This window comes from Varanus komodoensis, unplaced genomic scaffold (assembly GCF_004798865.1).
Source record: "Varanus komodoensis strain SLA01 unplaced genomic scaffold, ASM479886v1 scaffold24, whole genome shotgun sequence".
NCBI lineage: Eukaryota > Metazoa > Chordata > Lepidosauria > Squamata > Varanidae > Varanus > Varanus komodoensis.
The window spans coordinates 3,612,332-3,634,324 of NW_025335641.1; the positions used below are offsets into that span (position 1 = coordinate 3,612,332).

At 41.6% G+C, this 21,993-nt stretch overlaps 1 protein-coding gene across 6 annotated transcripts in view; it reads right to left on the reverse strand.

Moving 5' to 3' along the window:
• The window catches only part of TTLL7 (tubulin tyrosine ligase like 7), a 59,469-nt gene extending 37,576 nt beyond the window's left edge, over positions 1–21,893 (reverse strand). For 3 of the 6 annotated variants that reach the window (XR_006414946.1, XM_044432422.1, XM_044432423.1), the window contains exons 1-9: positions 21,664–21,892; positions 19,911–19,978; positions 14,635–14,793; positions 12,830–13,046; positions 8,427–8,591; positions 7,798–7,956; positions 4,424–4,518; positions 1,059–1,206; positions 889–962 (exon numbers count right to left, since the gene is read on the reverse strand). Coding sequence is in view for 4 of the 6 variants with exons in the window: in XM_044432422.1 (XP_044288357.1) it covers positions 889–962; positions 1,059–1,206; positions 4,424–4,518; positions 7,798–7,956; positions 8,427–8,591; positions 12,830–13,046; positions 14,635–14,793; positions 19,911–19,978; positions 21,664–21,867 (1,289 nt within the window). In the remaining 2 variants the exon portion in view is untranslated. Of the gene's footprint in view, positions 1–888; positions 963–1,058; positions 1,207–4,423; positions 4,519–7,797; positions 7,957–8,426; positions 8,592–12,829; positions 13,047–14,634; positions 14,794–19,910; positions 19,979–21,663 lie in introns of all 6 variants that reach the window. The other 3 variants (XR_006414947.1, XM_044432424.1, XM_044432425.1) reach the window with 1 other exon arrangement.
• Between the last annotated feature and the right edge of the window lie 100 nt (positions 21,894–21,993).

The following is a 21,993-nucleotide window of genomic DNA, read 5'->3' on the forward strand; positions in this document are numbered from 1 at the left end:
TTGCAACTTGCTGGCCCCAGCCTGGGTTTGGCTAAAAGCAGGGGACAAGAGGAGAGGAAAGGGAGGCGGGGGAGAGGAAATGCCCGCTGACTACACCGAGCATGGCACCTTCTCAGCTGTGGCCATGATTTAGAACTGGACCTGCACTGACACTAACTATTGTTAAAGCTAACCTCCCATCTTAACCACAAATTGTAAGAAGGGAGAAACACACTGTGTAGAGCATGGGTCCTCAAACTACGGCCCAGAGGCCAGATCCGGCCCGCCATGCCCATTTATCTGGCCTGCCATGCCCATTTGGACCTGGCGCATGCACGCCCACCGCTGCCCACCTTGCCCCGCGCATAGGGGAGGCAGCGGTTTGCTCGCTTGGAGAAAGCCATCTCCGAACGAGCAAGACGCTGCCTCATGCACCTGCCTTGTGGCATGTGCCTGCTCCTGCCGCCTCCCCTCCCCTCCCCTCCCCTCCCCGTGCCCACCTGACCGCGCCTCGCCACACGCCCACCCCACCTCAGTGCATGCACCCGCATGCGCCACCCTCGCCCCCTCACCAGCCCACGCACACTGCCGGCACCTTTCAACTGGCCCCCTGCTGAAAAAGTCTGAGGACCCCTGGTGTAGAGGAAAACTGCATGCCCATCCCGGGCGATGGCTCCTGATTTTCCAGTTCTGTGACTTGCATTGAGTCAGGACTGTCTGCACTCCTGCTACTACTGAAAGGGTCTGGAAACCAAGTACCTGGGTAACACTTCTAAAATAAATGGGCTGTTTGTATCACAATCTTCTGCCACCCACAGGAAGGGACCTTGGTACATGCATGGTTTTAGCACAGTGATATCCATTACAAAGCAACAAAATCCAAGGCTCATTTTGAGTCCGGAAATTTACCTGTAATTTCCCATGTGCCTATTTTCATGTTCTTCTTTAGAGATTTGCCTGCGGACTTGTGCAAGTCTCTCTTTCTAGAAATCAAGAAAATTCAAAAGGTTATTGAACACATACCCTTGAGAAAAGGATAGAAACTGTTGCTTTCCTATTTATTTGGTTAAAAAAAATACCAGTTCCTCTCGCCTTCTTTCTAGTGAGCGACGCTGTTTCTCCCAGTCAGAAGATACTGGTGAGAGCCTTTTCATTGAACCTTGGCCATAAAGTCTCTTCTGGGCTTCTGCTTTTTGCTTGGCTAAATTTTTTCTTTTATCGCTTGGCCTGAAAGTGAAATAACAGGCTGATATGATGAAGAGGAACTCCAACAAAGAACATTTCCATCGACCACGTTTGTCATCTGGCATTGTCCATTCACCTGCAGGTTTACTAGCAACCTTGTATGCAAAAGCCAACAAGGAATGCTTTCTAAGGCATGTCAGGTAGGCAGGTGAGCAGAAAAAAACAGAGCAGCTTGCAGCCCCTCTCCTTCTACCCCTTCCACCATTTGTCTGACAATGCGAAAGGCAAAGTGCCTCCTGGGAAAACAACATGGACAGCTAGGATCCAGATGTTACCTGGCACTGGGCAGGTAAGCAGCAAAGGCCACCGCTCCTGCACACCCTCTGGGCTACCTGTCTGCTCCAGCAGATGGACCAGGAAGTGAGCACCAGTAGTGGAAAAGACAACAGCTGCCACTTCAACCCATCCTTTCCAGGAGTGCAACATGGGGCAGATGTTCACAGGGGATGGAGTTGTAACTGCCAGCACAGCTCCACAAAACCAGGAAACTGAACGTTTAGCAGATGCCTTAACAAATGTGAATAGCAATGATGTGCAACGCCACAAAGTATGCTCACCTACAACTTACGCTCAGTGTACCTGCACTCCATGCTCTCGCACTTTTGGTCTCTCAGAGGGAGTGGCTGGGACCAGCCAGGATGCCCCACACTGACCTGGCCCCATATTGCCTTATGAAGCGTATGAATCTTAATGTGCTGTTAGAGGAATCCTCCTGTGAGTTGAGCCACGCCTGTTCATTGATGGCAATCACTGTTTGTCACATTGCACAACACCATTACTGAACATAATGCACATGAGTTAAGGCTTCAGCTGAAGCGTCCAATTTCCTGTCTTGTGCCTACATGAGATACTTCTTACTAGTAGGTTTCTGGGTAATTGAATTTCCCTGATTTTTTTAAAAGAAATATATTACACAATTTTAAAAAAAAACCTAAGCACAAAAAATCATTAACTGGGTTGATGTGCGCAAACAAACAGTTATGTCCTATATGTTCAAAAATAAGAGCTGCACAGGATCCCAGTAGAGTTCTTTGCTTTCCCTTCCTTTTTTCACCTGTGAGAATGAGACTCTCAGCCTTCAAAATTACATCATGCTTATCTCTGCTGACAGTTCTCCACTACTCCTCCTGCACTATTAGAAAACTGACAGGAACAGTAGGATTCAAAACACTGAAATACTGGCAACTTTCTAGCTTCAGAGTGAAACTGAGCATGCCTGAACTGCCTTTGCCAGCAGTTGCTGCCACAGGCTTTCATGAACTTTTTAAACTATTCCTCAGAACTTGACCAAACCAAATCAAGGGACAAGATGCTTACTTAAAGAATAACAGTAATTTCCTTTAGAATTTGAAAGAAATACATAATATGCCAAGCTGCAGCATTACGAAAAAGTAGGAAAGGGTCGATTTTTAGCACTTTTCAATTTGCTCTATCTGTGGCAATTTGCATTAGATCTTTTGAAATTTTAATACATTTGTAGACCTCCACAGGTAGATTGAGGATGCCAAGTTTTTAGTTATTAGTTCAATGTGTGTCATTTTTATAAGCAACAGTATATGGAGGCTTATGGTAGAAATGCTTTTTTGCAACTCACCTTAACTAAAGTGGCATTCCTGTGACCTATAATTCCCCACATTTATTGCAACCAGCTGGATTCTCTATCCAAGAAATTATGGAGGAGAATCTAGAACTGGAAGAAGGAAAAGAGCTTGACAGAGAAAACAAGATTGGGGTGGTGGGGCAGAGGGGAGGGTATTTCTGACTTCTCAGCTTAAGGTAAAATCCTGAGTGAACATGAGAGTTGGATAAGAGTTGAAAAGGATCTTGGATGTATCTGTCTTCTTATAATTAGCACTTTGAAAACCAAGTATCTATTGTGTTTGGATCTTTTATTACAACAGTTTACAAGAAGTAATTATATGACTTATCTGCTCATTTCAGAAGGAAATAAAGCCAGCTATAATTTTCCTTCAGTTCTAGCTTCTAATCATATACTTATTAAAAATAAAGAAATAATGTGCACTACATATGGGAGGAGCCTATAAAGTATTTGCAACTAAAATCATTTGAAAAGGGAAAATTTTGCTCAGAGAGTCAGTTTCACTCCTCCACAAAGGGCTAAGAATTAAACTAAGTAAACTAAGAGAGTGCATTCAAATAGACTTCAATACACCAAAAAGATCATATTAACCAAAGTAACTAGGCCTCAATCTAAGCAGCACAAAAACATACCTAAACCGAAATAAAAAATGTCAACAACTCCCAAAACCTTATCAGTAGAACCAGAAACCCAAAAAACCTGGATTTCATCCGTTATAGTAAATGGATTTTTGTCTGGCAATATATATGGTAGGCCTGGAGCCCCATGGTCGATATTGGGATTGCAGGATGTGGGAAAGGGCTTAAGCCCTCCTACACCTTGCACTAGCAACCAGTCCGCATTGGGACAACTGCACATATGGTAGACCAGAAAAAAGATGCAGTCACTGGCACATCCTTAAAATAATGTGTGCTTTGGCCCTAACTGCACAGGTAGCTGAACTGAGAAAGAAATAATTATTCATAAACACCCATCATAAACCATGTTTTCCTTCTAACATTACACTCTGGATAATTCCCAAGACAAAGTTCCCTTTCAAACCCATTATCAGAATGGCTCAGAGAATGAACCTATATACCAACAACCTACCTTAATATCCAGTTCTCTTGCTTGTACTGTTTCCACAATCCACTTGAACTGAAATCCCATTTAGTGATCTTAAAGAACCCAAATAAGTTATGGAACAAAAGAGCCCTTCCCAGTTCTAGCCTTAGTCATCTTCATCCCCAAAGAGAATAGTCATAGATGTGTCCAGCTTCTTACCCTTATTTATTTGTTTTAGCTGAAACTCAACGTGAGATATTACAGACAAAAATAAGGTAAGCTTCTAGAATCTGCTGCCTCAAAAAATTGCTTCACAATTAGAACACCCAGGCAAGGATTTAATCTGTTTTTTGCTAGTATGTATATCATTTGGTGAGAGAATGATGTTAAATTCAGCTCACATGTATACATTCAACAACTTTTGTATAAATTACATGCTTTCCAAAGAGAATTTTTCATGACTTTTAGACATCAAAATGTAAACACGTCTCTATTTTTTATCTTTACTTTTTTTTTACTAACAATAAAAAGGAACAACTGGAAACAGAAGTTTACCTTATATTGAGCAGCTTTAATGCATTCAGCAGAACGCCTTTCTTCACATCATAGTCTATCTTTTGGTCAGTACCAAAGCTTGGGGCTCGATTAATCTGAAAAATCAAAGTGAACAGAACAACTTCAGGAATGTTAAGCCCACAAAGTAATAACTGAAAAATAGGCACTTTGGCACACATCTATATATTTATCTTTATATCTAATCTGCAATATCTCTCCCTCCTTCCATGTGTGTATTACCCACACACCCCATTTGGGCCCAGTTTTCGGAAGATAAATTTGCAAAATGTACCCTGGTGTGGACACACATTCTCATCCACAGAATTCTCCTCATCTGCACATAAGACATGGCATAAACAAGTAGTGCTGATGGTATGTAAAATGTCACCAAAACAATGGGATTTTAAGGAAAAGCTGTGTTGTAAGTATTAATGATGGCTGCTGTTAAACGTGGGACATTAATACTGCATCATAGCTTGTAGAGTGATTCAAAGCTGCAATAGAGTCTGCTGAGCAACAAAACGTTGGCCCATGTTACAAAATATCCTATTCTAACTAAGCCTTTAAACACAAACAAACCAGTTACAAACATCTTTATAAACTTAATTTTATTAGGGCTTAATACAAAAGAATTCTAAATACATAAAGAATCCCCCTAGCAGATTGGAAAAAAGCCAGTGTCCCCAAAAACATAAAACTGGTCTTTTTTTTCCTTTCTAGTAGTGTACTTTGTAGAATAAACATGGCCAGCCTTAAAAGTCACCTGTGTTTTACAAGGTAGAACTAAAGGGAAAAATCCTATACAGTTCCAAGTGTCTTACTCATCTTCGCAGCTAGAAAAAGCTGATAAGCTATTGCAGATTCTGCCAGAGTTGCAATCAACCAAGTATGTTCCCATGACCATGGGGCTCACGCCAGGGCCACTCCTCCGTGAGCTGACTGCACAGAGTATGACTGAAGTACGCAGTACTGTTCAGACAGCACGTCCGTGGAAGGGAACTCTATTACAGCCGTCACAGAAAACTGGAAAACCAGCGATCTCAAACATGGCCAGGTACCTCTACACCAGGGGTCTCAAACTCGTGGCCCACGGGCCAATTGCCGGGACAGGTGGGGCGGAAGGGAGGGGCCCTGCGGCCTTCCAAGCACCGGCGGCGCCCGGGCCAGCCTCCAGGAGCCACATGGGATGAGCAGCCCACCCCCACCGCGGTGGTGGAATACTTGATGCGGCCCAGCCTCACCCAGGCTCTACTTCCAGCGGCCCCCAGGTGAGTTGAGTTTGAGACCCCTGCTCTATATAGTCCAAGTAAGTGCTTCCCTCAGTTTATTAGTCTAGGCTTGAGTTATGGGCACCTATGAGGTTAGTGGCAATGCAGGTTAACCAAGACTGGCACCAAAAATGGACCAATATTGTCTGATCTGTGAGGTTTCCACAAGCATTTGGTTGGCCACTATGGAAACAGAATTCTGAACTAGACAGGCCTTCAACCTGATCCAGCAGGGCTACTCTAATATTATTATTCCAGTTGTTTAAAATTACAAATGTATACATTTATGCAACTTAAAGCAGGGATGTCAAACCTATTTTAGTGGTATGAGCCATATTCAATTTTATAAAAGTTCTCAGGGGATACATTCCAGTGTTGGGCAAGGTCAAAAGCAAAAGTGGCAGTAAACTTACTGCCAATAACTAAGTCTTAGAAAAGATATTTTAACCTTTAAGAATGAAAAAAAACTGCAAATACTGGGAAACCATCCAACTATCAGTGAATAGGAAATGCGCCCATCTCAGGATCCCCAAAGGGTTTAACTGGAATTTCCATACACATGGAAATGATTAAACAGCCAAAATGCCTATTTAGGTTTTTAAAGTCAAAACCAGCACTTTGAATGAACCTGAAACCCAGTCAGAAATCAGTAGGCAAAGCAGATGATCTTAGGATGGTGTTTCTCATTTCCCAGCTTCAGTCAACAGTGTTGCAGCAGCACACTATACAGAAATGTTTACAAACTGCATGAAAGGCGGTCCAAGCACATAAGCCAAGGGAAAGCAGCTTCAGGAGGTCTGGCCGTCATTTTTGCCCCATGGCTATTGCTGTGTTTGCAGTGCCCAGACAAGCTAAATGAGTGCTCCACAGCCACTACTGACATCCCTGTTTTCCTTAACAATAAAAATCTCTCTGGGTCGCTCTACATTTGGAGCACAGCAGCACCCACATACAGCCCATAGGCCATATGTAGCCCAACCTTGCAGTCAGCCAGTTCAGCACTGACTAGGGCATAAATGACATTCTTCTCACATTCCTGTCCACACAGAATTAGGACCTGATCTGGAATATGTTTCTGACTTAATATCTCCCTTACCCAATTCTAGTTGCAAATTCATTCTTGTCCCCTTGCCTTCCTCTCCCATCCCATGGGATGCTCTTCATTTCCACTGTTCATTTCACCTGCCTATACTCACTGTGGCATCATGTTCTTCCCTGTCCTGCACATCTACTTGGATTCTGCACCAACTCAGTTTTTCCAAGACAGTCATGCACTGAGCATCTGTGCCAATTCTTTGTATTAACAAGCATCCTGTTTCCCATATAATCTGATGCAGCACAGAACCACTGCTCCCACATAGATGCACTGCATGTCACCAAGAACAGCTACTTCAGCACAGCTACCTCAAAGTTCTAAAATGATGAGTCCAGCATGTAAGTTATCCAGCCACTTTAAACTGCTAAGAATTCCAAGCAACTAGAAAGCAGTCAGCTGTCTGGAAAAGACGACTAATGCAAATGAAAGAACACCTTTGGATCTATTCAACATGTAGCCCTTAATACTGTACATCCCTCTGAATAATGGCTGCTAGTCATGCATTGGTTAAAGTGCAATATTTTCCACTGAAAAATAGATGAAATAAATTTAACAAGATTGCTCTACTTGAAAAGGAATTTTACATTTCATCCACTAGATGGTATAAATCAGTTCCCTTGAAAAGATATGCAAGTCCCTGTTAGGAATTTGCAGTTGCTTGCAACTTTGAGAGAGCAAAAGGTCATGTGAGTATAAGCAGGGAGAAAAGGACAGCATTTCCTCCTTTATTCTTAGATTCGTAAACTTTGAATAAAGAACTCTCTAAAATGAAAGAGATGGCTACCAATTTGCATAGGAGCAAATTTTAAACAGCACATTTCTAGGCCATGAATCATTGGTGCCATGATCCAGAAAGCCAAGTAACATACAGGTGAGCACAGGATTCCAAGCAGAGAGAAAATTTCTGTTTTTCCCAATGACATTTGTCTTTTCCTTCCACAAAGGTATTGTGCACAGGGAACAAGTTGGCTCTGGCACATTTATTAAAAATTATTTTTAAAGCAGCTTACCTCTAAGAGCCATGGCTTGAGTTTTCTGTCAAGGAGAATATCAAATCCCAGAACTTCAAAGCAAACACTGTCACTTCCTGGAGATTGCCCTGGTCTACACATACGGTAGGCGTGAAGGACATGTGGCTCTGCTACTATGAGTGTCTTCACCACTAATTCCTAGTGGATTGTGCAGAAAGAAGGGGCAGCAAAGCAGCGTTGTGATTAATTTTTTGGAGATGACACAAAACATCGCAGTATAGAAACAAGATTGACATGTGGTGCTTAAGAATCTAATCAACTGCTGGGTTCACTCAAAATCAGAAGAACACATGAACAAATCAGTGTTAGGGTTTTGAATCAGAAATGACAATATAGTCTGATGATTGTGTCCAATGCATACTTCAATCGTCTGGAACAATTCCATTTTCAATGCATGCAAAAGTCTTGCCCCCAAAGAATAAACACAGCATGAAGTATGTCTTCTAATAATTTTGACTACATTAAAAATTACACATTCTAACAGGAACTTGCTACAGAAATAAGCATTAGAGCCACATAACATTCCGGTGCATGTTAAGAGGTGAGGAGTACTGTTACTATGCAAACATAAACATAAAAACAGCTATTGCAAATTAGTTTTCTCTTACTGAAATATCATTCCAGAATTTGGAAACGTCAAGGTGATTTGTTTGCAGAAACTCAGTAAACCACTTTATAGAGCGCTTACTGCCTTTATCTTCTGTTTCATCCCGTTCAAAACGCTCATTATGCTTATTCACGGAGTAGTTTGTCAGATGCATGTACAACTGGCTCTAAAATAAAGCAAGGCAGAATAGAGTGCCTGAGTTACAGGTGTAGAAAACAGAATTTGCCATCTTCTTAAAGCCAGTTTGAGGGAGTATCAAGGATGTGAGATAAAACCTTTACACTGCAGAATTATTAAGGCATAATTACAGAGCTGGAAAAACTGCAGAAAAGGGCAACCAAAATTATCCGAGAGCTGAACCAATGCCCATACAAGGAAGGCATGCAAGCTCTAGGTTTTAGTTTAGGATAAAAGGGAATCAGAGTGAGATATATAAAATGAAACACAGTAGGGAGAAAGTTGATAAATGAAGTTCTTCTGTCTCTAGTGATCCTAGAATGCAAGACCATCTAATGACCCTTCTTAATTTCTTATCACTTGAATATTAGATAGCTGTGGCCCTAATCTTAAAAGCATAGCGTGACTTTTTAGTATCTGTGATCACACAATGACAGACAGCATTACGCAATACACAGCAATGCCCTGATCCAGGAAAAGGCAGGCATGTTTGAAGTCAACAGTGCTTGAAACAAGCCTGCCTACTCTCTTCCAGTAAAGTAGATGTCTTGGTGGACTGGAGCCTCAGGTTTCTGAGTGTTTTATAGGGTCATGTAAATAGTTGTTGCACAAAAGATGTGTGCGCACAGCAAATAGAAAAGAACAGCTACGTTCTGTCATTGCAGGTCTTCTCTGGAGATAAAGGAAGAGAATCAGGGAAGTCCAGAGAAGATTTATTTTTCTTTAATGCAGGCTCAGTCCATCTCCCTCCTATCTTCAGAACAAGAACTGAGGTCATGTGTACCAGCAGTTCCCAAGGTTGTGCCCACAGGCACCAGTGCACCTACAGAGACACCTTTAGCACCTGCTGACCTGCTGACTCTCCTGATTTTTGTTCTTTTTTTTAAGATGTCTTAATTAATTTTTTTTACTGAGAGGCAGACATCCTAAAAGACAAAGTGTTACTTACCAACAACCTCATTCTCTGGGTTCAAAGAATGAGGGGTTGAGGGTTTTTTTAATCCTGCTTGGTACTTACTGATACCTTGGCCATGTTTCTTTTCTTTTAGTCTCTCCAGTCTGCCTTATGGGAAAGGAGTATTTTGTGAGTGACCATGCTCATCATGGTAGCCATTTTATGAATGGGCAGTCCCATGGCGGTGATTTCATGCAACCACTCAGAACACTCTCAAAGTTTTAAGTATCCACAGACCCAAAGGGCTTGCAAAACTCTGAATATTCACCATTTTTCAGGCATAGATGCTGTCCGCTACCACACATGATCTAAGGTCACACAATACAGCCACCTGCCAAAAGAGTTCTTGCTCTGGTCAAGACTCGATGGGAGACCAACTGGGAACTGCATGAATGATGCTTTAAGTCCCTTGGCAGACAAATGGTGTCATATGAATGTAGCAAATAGAGGAAAGCAAGAAATAACAGCATAGCATAACATAAATTCAGTTTCTCCCATGTGGAAGTTGCTGTCAAAGAGAATGATCTTATGAGCCCCTTAGACTTGGTCTCCGGAGAGCCCCTAGAATAATTTGGATTCCCCCATCACACACTGGCTGCCTCTTTGTGGGCAGAAAATCAACCTGATGGAGGGGGTAAAGGGGGATTTCTGGTACAAAGGATGGGAAGAGGCTGGGGTTGCCAGCATTTAAGGCACCCTGATGGTGCTGCAGGCTAAGCTGGACAGCATGCATCTATCTAAAATGCAGAGCAAACTAAGCAGAGACCTGGAGATCACCTCTGTTACTCCTCCCATTCTGCACTGGATGCTCATAAGCCTGTGAGTCTGAGAGCTTATGAGCACTGATGGCATAATTGATAGGGCTGCACCTTCAGTCATTTGAGAACTTTTTTTTTTTTAATTGCTATGCCGGTTCAAATAAGGAGTCACGTATTCCATACTTTGCTTTCCATATTGATCAGACCTCTGGAAGCTTCACAAGTCAAGCAAGATAGAAGTGGCCATTTCCTCTTTGCTCCTCCAGACCTGTTTATCAGAGCTATATAAACTGATTTGTACTATTCATTCTAGCTTCTGGCCAAAAATCCCAGGAATACCAATAGGCAACACAAAGGTGACCTGACTTGAAATGCTTTCTGAACACATAAGAACTTGTGGAATCCATCACTGGGAAGACATCTGGCTTTCTCTGCGGTGGCACCCCACCTATGGAATGCGCTCCCCAGAGAGGTCTGCCTGGCGCCGTTATTTGTTTTTCGGCGCCAGGCTAAGACCTTTTTATTTAAAACTTATTTTAAGTGTTAATTTATTATGGAGGATTTTTTTAAAAAATTTAAGCCGATATGCACCGGGTTTTAATATTTTTAGTGTATAGATTTTTATATGATTTTGTTTGTTTTTGTTGTGAGCCTCCCCAAGGCTTTGTTGCGATGGGGGCGGCATAGAAATGTTTTAAATAAATTAAAAATAAAATTTCTCTTTCCCTCCAGCCCTATGTTGAGAGATATTGTCACATCTCTTCTCCATTTTAGTGCTTCTCCATCCATTAGGGGTCAAGGCTGGGCCTGCATCCTCTGAGTTTGCAGGGTATAGGGAAGCTGCTGATGGAGTAGTATCTGTGAGGTTTTAATTTGAAATTGGCATTCGGGTCTTCACTGCCTCAATGTACACCATCTCTGGAAGGTTTATTGTTATGGGCAAATTAGAAGTTAACTAAATGGACTAGCAGAAGAGGAGGAAAGAATCCTATTTTGGTGGCACCCTGGTTATAGAATTCCTTCTTTAGACAGGCTCACTTGGTGCCTATGGTGTGGTCTTTTCAGAGCCAGGTGAAAAAATTCTTATTTCTGAAGCCATTTTAGTCTTTCATTTTCTAGTGTTTTTCAACCTGCTACTGTATGCTGAAATCTTTACACTGCTGCTGTTCTTTTTAATGGCTTTATATTGCTCTTTTAAGTTTACTTTTATCATGTTCTACATTTTGGTTTCTCCTCAGCTGATCGGCAAAGTTTGGCTTTTGGGCAGTACACAAATGTAATACATAAATAAATATCCTCCTTCGAGCAAGTATAGTCACATGGAGAAAGATAGTCAGCCCATGCCTGCTGACCCTGGCCCCAGGCCCATGTCCACATCTGGGGGTGGGGGGGGGAGTTCAGAAGGGAGGGCTTATTCTACTTACTACGGTTCCTAATTTCTGCATGCTCTAAACTGTGCTTGTGTGTCTTCAAAAGGCCCTGACTCCCAAAGACACCCCTATTTGTAACAAGGGATGTAGAGACTGGGGAGAGTTCCTTCAATTTCAGGGAATTCAGTGTCAGGAGAAATGCTTCCCAGAGCTTCAGGGCTCCATATGAAAGACTCAGGGCTCCAGGTCTAATGCACCATTCCCTAACACTGAACACTGCCTCTGCTTTCCCCCAGTCCCCTACAATCAAGGCTCTACAAGCCACATTGCACATTATTTTCATGCCATTGTTTACTAGCAACCAAGGGTTTTCTTTTTGTTTTGCTTTTCATTGTATACCCAACAGCAAGCAGAGGCAACTCAATTCAGAGCTGGAGATAAGGGACCTTTAACTTTTTGCCCCCTGCCCCCGCCCCCCAGTCCTAATCTAAACCGAATCCCCCATTCCTGCCATTTACACTGGCAAAAGAAATTATCCTGTCATTTCAATGACTTTGACATTTTCGGCACTCCAGTTTGCAAATGTGAAGGCTTGGATCTGAATCAGGATCGCAGTAGGGAGTATCCCATTAGTCTTGCTCTAGAACATGTCCCACACACTTTCTTTCAGTAAAGTCTCTTTAAAGCACATGCCAATGTATATGAAACAGCCTCCTGCCTTCAGATCTTCTCCCCAAAGTGTGGACAGCAAGAGGGTGAGGATGGAAGGGAGTGTTTTGGGTGGACAGGGCCAGCATCACTTCACCCCATTCCTCACCCAGGCAAGGTTAATTGTAGCATCTTCAGAGCCTGAATAGGACTAAAGTATTTTCAAAGTCTGTATCCCATCAAAATGAACTTGTTCTTACTGAGATTTCAACACAGGAAGACAAGCATGGAATAAAATAGCAATTTATGCTGCAGCTAAAAGTGTGCATTATTTTTACTCAAAATGGCATTCAGCAATCAGGGCAAATATAATGAAAGCAATCTATCTTGCAGTAATCAAGTCACCTTCCTCTCCTGCAAATAGAGAGCCTTGTTATTACCCAAATAGTTTTGTGCAGTACTATGAAGTCCTTCATTTGACCTTAACACAACTTACCAGATTTGATTCACTGGGGGGATGATACTTCTCTGTGCCCATTCTTACTAGCCCATCATGATATAAAAATATTTTTAATGGATCACAAGAAGTCACCAGAATGTACACTCTTAAATCAAATTTGTAGCCTTCCATAAGAAAGGGCTTGTCAAGGTATTCCTGGACTATAAGGTGTTCTTGAGAATGCAACTTCTCTGCATTTCTTGTAAGAGAGATCCTAGTTAAAAACACAAAGCTAAATTAAAAGCACTGAAAAGTGAGCAAACCCCCAGAAATGCAGTTTCAGTTCTTACTCCTCATTCGGGGTCATAGCCAACACTGCTGCTGCACTTCTACGGCTCCTGCTGTGCCAGTGGTACAGCCTGCTACCACAGCAGAAAGCGAGAGCTAACTGGAACTACACCAGAAATGCCTGCTCAAGGAAGAGGCAGAACAGTGGAGCTCCCTTCCAGAAGTCCTTTCTGGCTGCTTTAGGAACCCCTAGTTTTCTGCTAAGCAAGTTGTACATCTCACCAGTACACAGGCAATGTTGGATTCTGCCCATTATCTGGTTCATAAGAATACAGGGGATTCCAATCCTCTTAAGTTAGATCTCTCAAACTTCATTCCCCTAGGCAACCCTTGCCCAACCTGGTGTTCTCCAGATGCTCTGAATCACCAGTGCCAGGCAACAAAGCCAATGGTCGGTAATGCTAGGAATTGTAATCTAACATACCTGGAAGACACCAGGTTGGGGAAGATTGTCCTAGGCCATATACAGCATGTGAACAATAGACTGTGGAATATTTAAACTACTTTCTATTTTTAAGGCCAGTTTTTATACTAAAGCAATGAAAATTATCTCCAGCATATTTAAACCCAAGGGTGCAAGCCTATGCATGCTCAGAATGCAAAATGTCCTACAACTACTGAATGGGGAACGCACAGAGTTCGTTGTTGTTGTTGTTCTAACCATACATAGGATTGCACCCCTGAGGTCCTATGCTGATCTGCGCAAGTAATGGCTATAAGGTCACCAAAGAAACATAGGAAACTGCCTTATGCTGAGTCAAACCCTTGGTTCATCCAGTCCAGTACTGCTGACACTGCCTGGCAGCAGCTCTTCAGAGTTTCATGCAGGTGTTTTTCCTGTCCTGCCAGGAGGTGCTGGCGAATGAACCTGGGACCTTCTGCATGCAAAGCTGGTGCTCTACCACTAAGCCATAGTGACTCCCACGGAAGACATGATCCTCAAGATGCTGGCAACAGTAGAGATTATATACACTTTAACTTTGTAAAGAATAATTGATGACAGAGGAATTTATATCAGCTTTTTAACTCATCAGATTTTCCCCTATTGGAAAATTTTATTCTATACTGCTCCAACGTGGATACCATCAGTTATGTTCCTAGTACCTACAAGTATTTCCCTAAAACAATCCCAACACAGAAAACTACTAACACTGTATTTAATCAAACTACCCTTAAACCAAGAGCCAGTGATACCATGTGACCATTTAACTTTAGGTATTAAAAATCATTTACTGTTCATAAGTCTGTGCTAGATACTTCTATAAAATAAACCACTGAAAAATATACAGACCCAAGTTAATGTACAAGCAAGTACAAAAAAGGAAAACAAATCCCACCCACTAGCTGGAAGTAAATGCTTAGCATAATACAAATAGAATATTTAACCATCATTCTTACTTAATCTGTTCAACAGAAAAATAAAATCCATATTTAATGTAATTTGCAGTACATTAAAAATGAAGGAAAACCCACAAAACTTAAAACCCATGGAGTCTTATTTGTGCCACACATACCCATGTCCCATTGCCCCATTAGCTGGTTTAACTATGAATGTTTTTTGTCTTCGTTTCCTCTTGAGTTCTTTTACGTAGTTCTGGAATTGTGTATACTCTGCTGGGAAGACCCATGTTCGAGGAATAAAACTATATTCCTGAGGCTGAGATTTAATCATTCTGAAAAACAAATGTAAGAGTCAGTGTAGAAGATTTTTCATACTTTTAAGCTTGGTACATTTCCATGCCAGAAACTAATATGCTGGACCTCCAACAAAGCAATCCTAGACAGGCTTACTCATAAGTATGTCCTGCTGAGGTAAATACTACCTTCCCCCCAACTAAGCATGCACACAGTTGCAGCCTAAATGCTCCATGGGATTCAATGCCACCAACTAGATCAAGGTGTACACCAAAATGATTTAAGACCAATCTGTAATTGCCACAATAAATTAACTGATGCAACAGAACATATGGCAGGCTTGGCCATATTATGAACAAAATTATATACATTTCTAGGGTAGAATCATTTGTCTGCCTCAGCAAAAACAACCAAAAGTCTCGCGGTATCATGAAGACTAATGAATTTAATCTGGAATAAGCTTTTGTGGACACAATCCACTACATCAGATGCATCCACTGATAATGCTAAGTGGAAATGGTAAATGGACAGTATCTGAGAAAGCTGATGTGAAAATACATTCATGGAATCTGTCTATCCATCATTTCCAGTTATATCATTATCAGAAGATGCATCTGATATGGTAGGTGATAGCCATGAAATAAAATGTCAAAATAAATGTGCTAATCTTTAACACGTCACAAGACTCTTTAGTTTTTGATGAATACTGGCATGCATGGATTTTCTTCTTTATACATCTGAAAGGTATTTTCCATTCTCTGAATCTTCCTTCAGAAATTCACAGGGAAACTTTAAGGAACAAAATCTTCATTAGTACCGTTACATCCTTCACCACTTACTTTTACTCCTTCATTTGCAGGGACAGTGGGAAGAGAAGGAAATAAGAATGTATTTGTGTGAATTATGATTCATTTTATTCCACTGGACTTTCTGATATAAACCAGTATTTTGACAGGCCCAAAGTTGAGGCATCAGAAGAAATATTTGTGCAGTGAAACATTGGTGCAGATGTAGTATCCCTATACACTGCTGGGTATGAAGTGGAAAGTAAACAAAAAGCTAAGAGCGTTGATGGTATCGAACAACATTACACAGATGGGGTGGGGAGGGTTATGCTTGTCTTGGTTCCAGAAGCTGTAAAAATTGCCAAGTACATCTGTAAAACCAGGACAGGAGCCAAGAATTTCAAGGTCTCAGTACAATACATGCCCTGTTACAAAAGCAAATCACTAATTGTGCAACAAAGAAAATGCAATGTGAAAGAAAAGAATTGCCACTGAAGATTGTATTATTGTGCTACAGGTCATTGTAGTCAAAGATGTTGGCACTGCCATGGTTCAGTACATTATTGTCAAACTACCATAATCAGAATTCTATTACTGCCTTGTTTAACTGTTTGGCCAGTTACATCTTTTGTGATATTCTTAGCTCCATGGGAGTATTTCACCTTCCTGTATTCAATGAACAGGTTAGCTCATATACACATTACCATCTCTTACTTTTGTATTATTTGATGACTCAGGGTCAAAGTGTACATTCTTTGGGTACAATCCCATGCATGTTTAGGCAGAATAACATTCCATGACTCCCAGCAAGGCACCAATCAGCATGGCAGGTTGGGGCACACCGGGAATTCTAGGACTTTTTTCAGTCTAAACATGCACAAGATTTCACCCTTAATCGCCCAGCATGAGAGTTTTCTCTTTCTCTCTTTTCTTTTTAGCACTGCACTCTTAATCACGGCCTGCCAATTTGCTTCCTGAAATTACACATATACGCATGTATCTGCCTGTGCACACGCAAAGGGAAAAAGCCTTCAATGGCACCCATGAATGCCTTTTCCTTCTGCAACTCTCACATGGAGGGGAAGACCAGTTAACATAATATGTAATTTGACCCTCACATGGTGAACATATGAAGCATCTTCACTGAAAAGTATTGCACACCTGGTGGTATAAAAACTCCTCCTAGCCCTCTATGATCTGCACTCATGTCCACACATGCTAATCATCAAGTAGTGAGCATGCTTGGAGGAACGAGGCCAAAGGTTTCACTTCATATGCACCCAAATATGTTGCCTAAGTGATTAGGCCAGGATAGGCAAGTGATGCCCTCCAGATGTTTTACATCAGTCCCTGCCAGCATGGCCACTGACCAGGGAGCGTGGAAGTTTTAGACAAGACCCATATCTGCACGATGGCTGCTTTCCAGAGGTGCTGCTCTGGCTTCCCATTCAGTAATCCACAAGAGGAACAGAGGAAAGGAATCCCTTCAGTAGTAAAAGTCACACAGTGGGGTAGGCCGAGAGGGAGATCCATTGTATTGGGCAACTTCAGCTTTCCCTAGAACACTGATCTTCTGTTACAGAACCAATCAATCAATCAACTAAACTCCCCAAAAGACATGCCAACCTGGGCACAAGACTTGAGATGCTCAGCTTTTACAGGCTCCTTTAAAATGAAAACTAAACAGAGCTTATACCAGAAAATCTCCCCTGTATCTCACACCCTGACTTGTCATGAAATTGAACTGCCAATCTGACTGATTTATGCTCTGGGTAGAGTTTATGGGAAGCACATGCCCTCCCCAAGACTACAAAGAATTTCAAAGAAGGCCTACACCTTTCCAAAATAAAGTAAGCACATGATGTGAACATATTGAAAAAGAAAATGAAAACCTGAAGACCATAGATTTTACCCTGACTGACTGGCCATGGATATTAAATATAAATGCTATTTAAAAGATTGTTCTTGGCTTGGAGTCCTTATATAATTTAGGTTCAGCCTTCATACTGTGCCAAGACTCAGCAAAAAAGCTCTTATTTTGGAGGTAGAAAATCCCAGATTCAGTCTTTGGCATCTCCAGGTAGAACTAAGAAAGATTCCTGTATGAAACCCTAGAAAGCCTCTGCTGAACTCATTACAAGAGCTCCCCTATTCCTTCTGGTGCTGCTGCTCTTCTTACACTACTGCCATAGCTGCTGCATGAGCTGTAGCAGCCCTTACTAAGAGTGCTCACAGATACAGCAACACAGATGGGAAAAACAAGTGGGCCTTTGGAGAGAGCTATTCTAAGGTCTTGCTGATTAGACCAGGTTTCCTCTGGCAATGGAAGACTCAGTGGAAACGGCAAACAAATCAGAGTAGCTGCTTGAGACATAAGCACTGACATAAGCAGATTATGGCAGTCTAAGTGCATCTATTGCCTGGTTTTGTTATGGCTTTCAGTTGCCCATCAGAATATATTAACTTTTACAGGTAAAAGAGGACAGGGCAAGATGGCTTCTTGCCAAATCCAATTTTCGCAGTTGCTGTTCTCAAGACACATTGTCAGCATGCCACTGTTCCTTAAAGTTGCCTTTATGCACAATCATTAAAAGAAAGAAAGAGTAGAATTTGTTTCTCCTCTTCTGCAGAATGTTCACCTGAAAAATAACTTTCAGCAATGTTTTTAATTTATTTTTTCTGCTTCTCTGCTTCAAGGAAATCAGTCTTCCAGAAAAGGATAATTGCTATCCTCTAAGGTACACCCCTCCTGCCTAAATGTTTTCCCTTCCCCTCTCTCACACATGTTGTCTAACATAAAGGTTTATATTAGAGATCCAGGGGCAAAAGGCCCTTCTTTACAGTGCTCTCCTTCACATGTGCTTCGTACAGAAAGAAAAGGCTACTATTTTCCTGAGTAGCAGACTAACGATACCTAATAGAGACCTGGGTAATTAAAAAAAGAGGGAAGAGAAACCATTTATATGTTCAGAGAGTGGAAAGAGCTTTGGGTGTAGCAAAAGAAAAGCTGTAATTATCACGTAAGATGTAGGAAGCAGCCTTAGCTCAGTGGCAGATACAATCCAGGTTCAGTTCCCAGCTATTCCAGATATAAAAGGAAAGAATCCTGCTTGAGAAGTTGGAGACTGGCTTCCAGTCAGTCTTGGCAATACTGAGCTAGGCAGATCTGTGGTCTGACTCAGGATAAGGTAGCTTCCTAGGTTCTACTCTAGGAGAACACCCTATAAATGGAGGTCCTCATAGGCATACAGAAATTATCTGAGATCACAAAGACCTGTCTTCCATTCCTCTATTGAATGCGGGGAGGTTCAATCAAGAATATGCTAACAGAGCTCAGCAGAAGAGTAGGACCTATGTCCATAATTTTCCAAGCAGGCTGCATCAGAGATGGACAATTTCTGACTTCCTGACAGTGATCCAGGAAAAAGTAAAGCCTTCTCATGCACTGAGGCAACCCTAGCTGCAAATTACTTACACAAAAACATCCATCTTTTGCTTATCTTTTCCAAGTTGAACATACCCTTCCATTTCTTATTTTCAAAGCTATGAGACAAGCTTTTCTCACACTGGTATGAAGGTAAGAAAGGACCTGCTGTGTCAGACAAAAAGGCCATTTAGTCCAACTTCCTGTCCCTCACAAAAATCAACCAGATTCTTCTACTAAGTTCACAAGCAAGGCCTTTGTCCTGCCATAGCCTGGCTCCCAGGAGAGGCTGAGTACTTACTGGATTACATCTGCTGCAGCACGGTCACATCTGATGTTGCTAGGTCAGACAGGGCATTGCCGGTTCCTCAATGGTAAGGCAAGGCTGGTCTGTCAGGACCCTAGATAGACCCCTTGCAAAAACTCACCACAATGAACAGTCATCTCAGCAACAAGCTGAGTAGGTCTGGACCCACTGTTAATTCTTTCCCCTCTGAGGAGCTGTCTACTTCTTAAACAGCCTCTGCCTGTTTCTGCAGCCACTGGTCCCAGATACATGGAGGCAGTTTGGACTGCACTGGAGGCACATCCTGGCCCAGATGACCCTGGAGAAGTGACTAAGTTTATTGGATGAGGCTTCCTTCCCCTCCAAGGCCTTCTCTGAACCAGAGGGACTATAGGACAGCATGCAGGCAACAGCCCTCCACTGTGGTTGCACCTCCTTCATCCAATGGTGCCTACCTTACCCCATCAAATGGTAGCCATTGCCGCTTCTTAATCTACAGGTTCCATACAGCCATCATGATGAATGGCTATTGACAGATCCATCCTCCATGGCTGTCTGGAAAGGCTACCAAGAACTGAATAAAATCCAGGGTCCAGAAGTGAACTACAAGCCCTCAGTTGCCTATTCTGGGGTGTATAAAAAAATGTAAAAGACAGTTACTTGGTCATGTTCCTTGCTAAGAAATCTTTCCTACAGATCTCGCCCATTCCTGGAAAATGGTTGATTCTCTGTGGGGAGAAAAAGAAAGAGGAATATGTACATTAGAGAGAGGATCTGAGGCACAAGCTGTGTTTTAAATAGGTCATGAATTTAGTACAAAATAGTACTTTTAATTATGCTACCTTCTGAAAACTTACTAGAAAGCATTGACCTGTAATTTTTACAATTATACTCATTCTGTGGGTTTCTCAGCTGTTACCTCATTTGACATTGGAATAATCACACATGAAGGATTCTTAGGACTCTCTTTCCACAGAAAGCAACCTGAGAATGACAGGGAGAGCCAATCTCCATCCAAATGGTGGTCTGCACATCACCATTAATACCACAATACCAGATACAACATCTCTCCCAACTGCACTCTATCCAAACACTATGATCAAGAACCCACCTCCAATGGAGGCTCAGCTAGTGGCAAGGGTCTCTTCAGTGGTGGCCCCCCATTTACAAAATAAGCTCCCCACTGAGACCTGCTGCCACTAACTTTAATGCCTTTTCAGTGCCAGTTTAAGACTGTCCTCTACCACAGGGCATTTAATTAGTTCATTATTATACTGAGGCATGGGGCATTACATCAGCTACTTAAACAGGTCATATGATTTAATTTGCATAAGCTATTGTAATTTTCTAAATTTGTTTTAAATTGGGTTTTTAAATGTTGTATTGTAACTGACACATTGTTAGTACTTTATCTGCTGCTTTAAACTATCCAGACAGTTCAGTTATTGGGTGAAACAGAAAGTAAATTAATAATAGTAATAAGAACAACTGCAATAGTTATTAAAATTTTCAACAACCAGAGATTCTTTTAGAAAAAGGGGAACAATGTTACTGCAACACTCTAACCCTAAAACAGAAGAGGAAAGAGCTCCTGGTTGGTGAGTAAACATAGGAAGGGAAAAATCAGTTGACACAGTATATGTGCTGGGTATATCTTCGTAAACTAACCAGTTGGAACTTCGCACTGGACATAGTAAGTAATGAATATCAGCTTATTGCCAACAGTTTTTGGTTTGCAATATTTGAATGAAGATATACTAACATCATGCCAACTTGATCACTGTAAGTGACCGATTCAAGCATGCCTGAAGGCTCTTTCCCACGTTATTAGCTTACAAGAGAACAGAAAGCATTAATGCTGTCTTTCCTCTTCTGGTCAAGCTAGAATCCTTTTTCAAGCATTATGCTAACATATATGTAATCAGGAAACACACCTCTTGCTTTCTGAATTCCCACAAGAAGGTAGTATGTGTAACCATTCTGAAAAAAGGCATCAGCCAATATTAAATTTCCCTTGCTCCAAAGTTTGAGAACAACAGCAATGTTATCAAGGGACCAGGAAGAAGATATACCTCCAGCCCCAAAAAAATGTACTGTTTTTTATTTTCAGACTTCTTTCAGACTGGCTGCAGTCCATCACCAGAAGAAGACAGGCATGTCATACCGATAGATATATCCAAGCGGTGATTATACACTTGCACACTACAAAGCACATACACAGAGTAAATGCAAAAGCCACAACTGCCCACAGTCAAAACAATTTGCGTGTAATGAACTAAAGACCTGAGAAGATCAGTTTCTTGGGCAACACAAACAAAAGCAATCTACATTTTTCTATCTAATGTGCTTCTGTAAACTATTTCATTTATTACCTCCACCGAGTTGGTCGAAGCTACCCAGTGATTTATTTTACCTGATAGTTTCGAAGTTCTGCAATCTTTTCCTGCTGCACAGCACTATCACTCCAGATGAGATTTGCAGTCTCATCATCATCACGAGTCTTCACATACCCCATTTCTTCTATCACTACACGTACTAAAGGAAAGCAACAGATACATAACTGCAACACAATCAAAACAGATTTCTGGGCTTCCAGAAAAACAGCATAGACTGTCATGGCTTGGTCATGTGGTAGGTTTTTATATAGATTGTTTGTGTTGTTCAGCTCAGAATATTTAATTTTGCAAATCTAGTTTAGCTTACTGTTTAGTTAAAATAATTATGTCATCTCTAGAAGCTGTTA